At 39.9% G+C, this 5,160-nt stretch overlaps 1 protein-coding gene across 2 annotated transcripts in view; it reads left to right on the plus strand.

The window, feature by feature from the left end:
• The window catches only part of asxl1 (ASXL transcriptional regulator 1), a 44,433-nt gene that overhangs the window by 25,700 nt on the left and 13,573 nt on the right, over positions 1-5,160 (plus strand). For both annotated transcript variants that reach the window (XM_014031322.1, XM_014031323.1), the window contains one exon: positions 1,722-1,818. In XM_014031322.1, the coding sequence (XP_013886776.1) occupies positions 1,722-1,818 (97 nt within the window). The remainder of the gene's footprint in view (positions 1-1,721; positions 1,819-5,160) is intronic.

Raw genomic sequence — 5,160 nt, forward strand, 5'->3', positions numbered from 1 at the left:
AAACTGACCTGACTACGCATGTCTGCTGACTTTAATCCACCATTTTCTGCTCTTTTGTGGAGGGAGGGACAGCAGTGCTGTAGTTTCTAGCAGCACAGAACTTATCCTCCCGTTTTCTCATTCAATAAAGAAGGAAAAGACACAGCCTGCGCCGCTTCGCAAAAAAAAAAAAGTCTGCGCGTCACCTGCAGCTGAACCAGAGAGTACAGTAACGTCTCCACCATTATTAAAAGCTGTCACAGGTCTACTCTGAGCTCAGAAGCTCTTTGTTTATGTTCATGATGAAAGTAGAACTTTTTTCTGTTTCTTTAACCCTCTGAGGTCTAAATGGTCATTTTTGACTAACTTTGAGTTTACCTCAATATTTTCATTTTAAAAACTATTTACCTTCGCCAAATTATGTCCAACATCACAGTGTCACAGTGAGTCTAAACAGTTTGTCGTGTCCAGATGTTCTCTTTTGATCATTTTCAACATCCTCCTCAGGATTACTCAGGTGAATGTTCCACATGATGGTTCTGAACCTRTCTCTTACCTTCCCTGGAGTTAGCACAGACAAATAAATTTTGTCTCCTGTCCTGGACATTTGATGTGGACCTCATCCGGACAGAGCGGGTCTGCAAGGCCACCACCTCCTCCTCCTCCTCCTCTTCACAGGAAAAAAAACTGACGGGTCATCCACCTGCAGATATAAATTAGCTTGTATAATCTTGTGCAGTGCCACTCTACTCTGAATATTTTACGGTACATGTTCAATGCCAAATAAGCAAAGAAAAAAAAGACAAACCTCAGCTCCGTGTCCGATTCATCTCCGTGCGCGCCGACATCATCATCCTCACCAAGCTCATAAAAGTACGCAGAGCTTGTTCGGCCGTCATATAACGCAATTTATGTGGACAGACAGACTAACAAACTACTACACACGCTGCACACAAACTCACTCACTCTGGCTTACACAAGCCAACCCAAAACAGTGCTAGCTAAATCCTTCATCCAAAGTATCCATTATGCTCCGTCATCTTCGTCTCTCCAAAACTTTCTCCTCCCGGGCGGCTGCTGCTCGCTTCCTCGGTTTTTTCTGAGAAAAGTTTTTGATTGGCTGCTGGAAATGTGGTGCGTTCAAAAAAAATCGCTGTCATGATGCTATCAGTCATTTTCTGGTCACAAAACGTTCACTGAATGCGTAAAAACGTGCACAAAATGATGACGGAAATTATACATCATAAATCTCGTTTTATTTGGAAGTAAATAAATAAAAACATAAAAAAACACTTTTTTATTAAGTTTGAAGTCCGTACTATTAAACCGAGTTGAAATGAATGCTCAGCATGCTGTCATGTTTATAACAGAAGACATTTAAACACATCACGTGATCGCCCGCTCCAGAGCRGGCGTCGAACTCAGAGGGTTAAGGGAAAGTTAGCAACTGCACACGTCAGTGCTTCTATTCTGAATAAAAGCCTGGTGCATGTAAACACTCGTCATGATCGGATTGTGCCCATGTAAACGATACATTCCGATTATTTTATCCGAATACATTTCAATCCAATTAAAAAATTTTGCACATGTAAACATAGCTACTTATCAAATGTAAACAATTACTTATGACTTTAAAGATCAGAGTCCTGTCATATGTTGGTTAAAGATAACACTGTTTGGCATGTGTTTGTATTGTTTTCTGTGGTGTCTAAATATCTTGTATAATTTCTCTCTGCTTGTAGATTGGACCTGATGGGATGGCCCGACTGAGTAGTTCTGCTCTCAATAATGAATTCTTTACTCATGCCTCTCAGAGCTGGAAAGAAAGACTTGCTGAGGGTAAGTTTATCTCCACGTTATTGAAGGGCTGGAATTTTTCTTTACTACATTGTATAGTTTATGGGAAAAATCCAAATTGATATAGTGATAAACAACTCAAAGAAAAAACAAGACTTCAAGGCAGAAGTTTTCATTAGAACCAGTACTACATAATCATTGTGAAAACACAAATTAGTTATTTTCACTTTGAAAAAGATTGAACATTTTTAAATCTTAAAAGCCTAGCAGTCTTYGAAGTCTTCATGTCAGAGTTTAAGACTATCACCTTAGATCAACAAGTGACATGGCATCATCCTTATACTTGTGCTACTTGAACTGTTTTTGTCATAGCAGAAAAATAAGAGAGACATCTCAGAAGAACTTTGAAGTTAATGTCATTTTTACATGACAACCTTTAAATAATTTATGTATTTTTGTTTTGATTCTTTTATTTTTRGTAATATTTTTGGTATTCATCACCGATTTTACTTAGCGCATCACTTTAGTCAACCAAGAATTTTTAAATGTACCAATTAAATAAACTTTGACTAAGATTGTGTAGACACAATCAGGATACATGCAGAATGGTTTGTGGTAGGATTTTAATTTGGATGTGCAATAAAGTTCAAGAATGAGATGCTGAACCTGTTAAAGTGATCCACGATTAGTTGTAACATTAGACTTTATTTGATAAACATATATTTTAACTGCAAAATAAAGACCGTAAAAATACCGTAAGCTGTTTAGTTTTGTACATTTTTAAAAATCTATCAAAAAGAAAAAATAAGTAGTAGAGGTGCCAACCATTACGATCTCACCGTAATCATTACGATATTGAGACCCGCTCTGAACCATTACGGCGTACTAGACATTTATTGCGATCTGGCCTTGCACCGAGCTCCTGGGAACCCCCCTCCCGCTGCAGCAGCATTTTTCCACCTACGCGGTTCGGTTTGGCTCCACCGCACTCCGCACCCTGTAGCTGCCGCCCGCTTTCGGCCCACTCAGACCTGCTCTCAAGGTAGTACTGAGGCTGCCTGGCACCGTTTGGGGCGTGGAGGTGCCAAAGCATGTAGCAGTCACGGYGCGCTGGGAGAAGCTAAAAATATATTGGGCCCGTTTTCAGAGCAGTGAAGGACCACAACAACAGCTGGAGTGGCTCAAAGCGGTGGGACTAGAGCTGCTGTGGGTAAATGGTGGGGATCGCTCGCTACAAACAGTTAGTTAGYTAGCTGCTGCTAACTCTAGACTGGACTCTTTACAAACTTCATCTGCAGACGGTGAGTGCTTCGTGCATTTAGTGAGATATTGAACGTAATTTATGGGACACATGTCTTGCTTGTCAAACTGTACCTTTTATTTATAAAGTTTGTACCAATGTGTCCTGTGCGTTTCCAATGCTAACTACTTAGCAGTTAGCGGCCATCTCTAGTTAGCGATCAAGGCTAAAAACAACACCCCAGCTTTACATTTATTGTAATTAGAAATTAATTTTAACCRTGGTGAGCAGTGGAGGAGCTGTGTGTGTGTTTGTGTGCGCGCTTGATAGGAAGACGTCAGTGCGGTGCAGTGTTTTGTTTTGTYTTTTTGATACGATGCAACAGCCAGTGAACCGTGGAGGATTAATCTACAGATTGCACTGAGTTAATATAAATGACACGAAACAGCGACTTTTTTATTATTTGTTCAAAAATATTTAAGCGCCACAGAATCACTAAAGTGAGCTTTTGTTTGAAACAAGGCAGCAGGCGTCTTTCCCACAATAAATACGTCGCGGTCCAGTTCAGCCCAGCTGAGTTCTGCTCCACGCCTCTTTGCTGTGAGTTCCTTTATGAACACGTACATGTGAGCAGGACCAGCCCGCCTTCACCTGTGGTCTTATGAATGACTCGGGGAGGCTTAAAGCCAGACTGGTCTGTGCGGCAATGGCGCGGGTTTGACCTATGAAAGGGGAAATTTACTCAGTCCTAGGCATAAAGTGTGCAGTAAGTGTACTTTCATTTATTAGAAAATCATTTTGGTTTTGTTTTACTGCATTTATAAGCAAAGGTTTGCTGTAGCAGGGTATGGTTATTATTTACAGACTAAATATCAGACTTTTTATGTCAACAGTTAGCTTTAGCACAGAATGAGCAACGATAAACAGCAGCTACTTTTAAAAGACGTTACCRCTCCGAACCAGCCGAACTGAGCCGAGAGGGGCCGGACTYAGTAATGGAAAAGACTATTCTGCTTAATCTGTTATTATTTTTAAAAGACAAATATGGTTTCCTCCTTATTCAGTTTAAATATTGTGACAAGAATTYCCTGTGACTACAAATTCATCTTCAACTGTTGAGTCTGATGATAGAAGGGTGAATGAATAAAGGAGGCCCAATAATAGATGTATGTACTGTTTAGCAAAGTTATGTTCATAAAGCACCCATTTTATAAACTCTGTTTTAGCACTTGTTACTTATAATCTCTCCATCTAGAAATAAGTAGGTTTGTATGAATACTTTGAAGTTTAAAGATATAAATTCCATATATTTTTTATTATGCGCACAAACTGCCAAAAACGAACTCACTCCGCGCAACACAAATGCTCCGAGACAATCATTATGATTTGGGATGACTCCAGGTTGGCACCTCTGAAGTAGGTCCTCCTCACTCCACATATTTCAGCCAATCTGCATCAAAGTCACTATGGTGGGACCTAATCCACTCCACTACAGGAATGCGTAACCTATCTACTACACAGAACCCCCTACAATTATTACAAAAGCCATACTTGGACCTAGAATCATGAAATTTAGTACACGTGTAACGTCTCAGGACCTAAAAAAGTAGTCTCTTGGAGTCATTGTCCAGACCCCACTGGAAGTCAGCCATTTGGGTTCAAAACTGCCAGTTTCTATCTTTTCTTGCACATATATCTGAGCCAACTCCCCCTACAGCTTTGAACATGCAGACTTCCCATGCTGCTTGCTTCTCTCAACACTTGACTGGTGGCAGGATGGTRTGACAGACTGGCAAATGCTGATGCTTCGCCTTTGCACACGGTTATCTTTAAATCACACATACATCATCAGATCAGCGCTAAATTTTGTGTGCRTCAAGGAGACCCGCTTAACACATTAATGTGTTAGTTTGATGAGATCACTTTAGCCCTGCCCACTTTGCACACAGTTGGCTTTTAATCACACATACATGAATCAATCTGCACTAAATTTTATGTGCTTCATCAGTAGGGGTGTAAGAAAATATCGATACACTGAAATATCGCGATATATCATTTCCCGATACTGTATCGATATTCTAAAGCCTATATCGATTTTTTTTATCAAAGTATTTTTTATTATTTTTTAACATAATGCACAACAA

Source organism: Austrofundulus limnaeus, unplaced genomic scaffold (genome assembly GCF_001266775.1).
Source record: "Austrofundulus limnaeus strain Quisiro unplaced genomic scaffold, Austrofundulus_limnaeus-1.0 Scaffold1224, whole genome shotgun sequence".
In the NCBI taxonomy this organism is placed as follows: domain Eukaryota; kingdom Metazoa; phylum Chordata; class Actinopteri; order Cyprinodontiformes; family Rivulidae; genus Austrofundulus; species Austrofundulus limnaeus.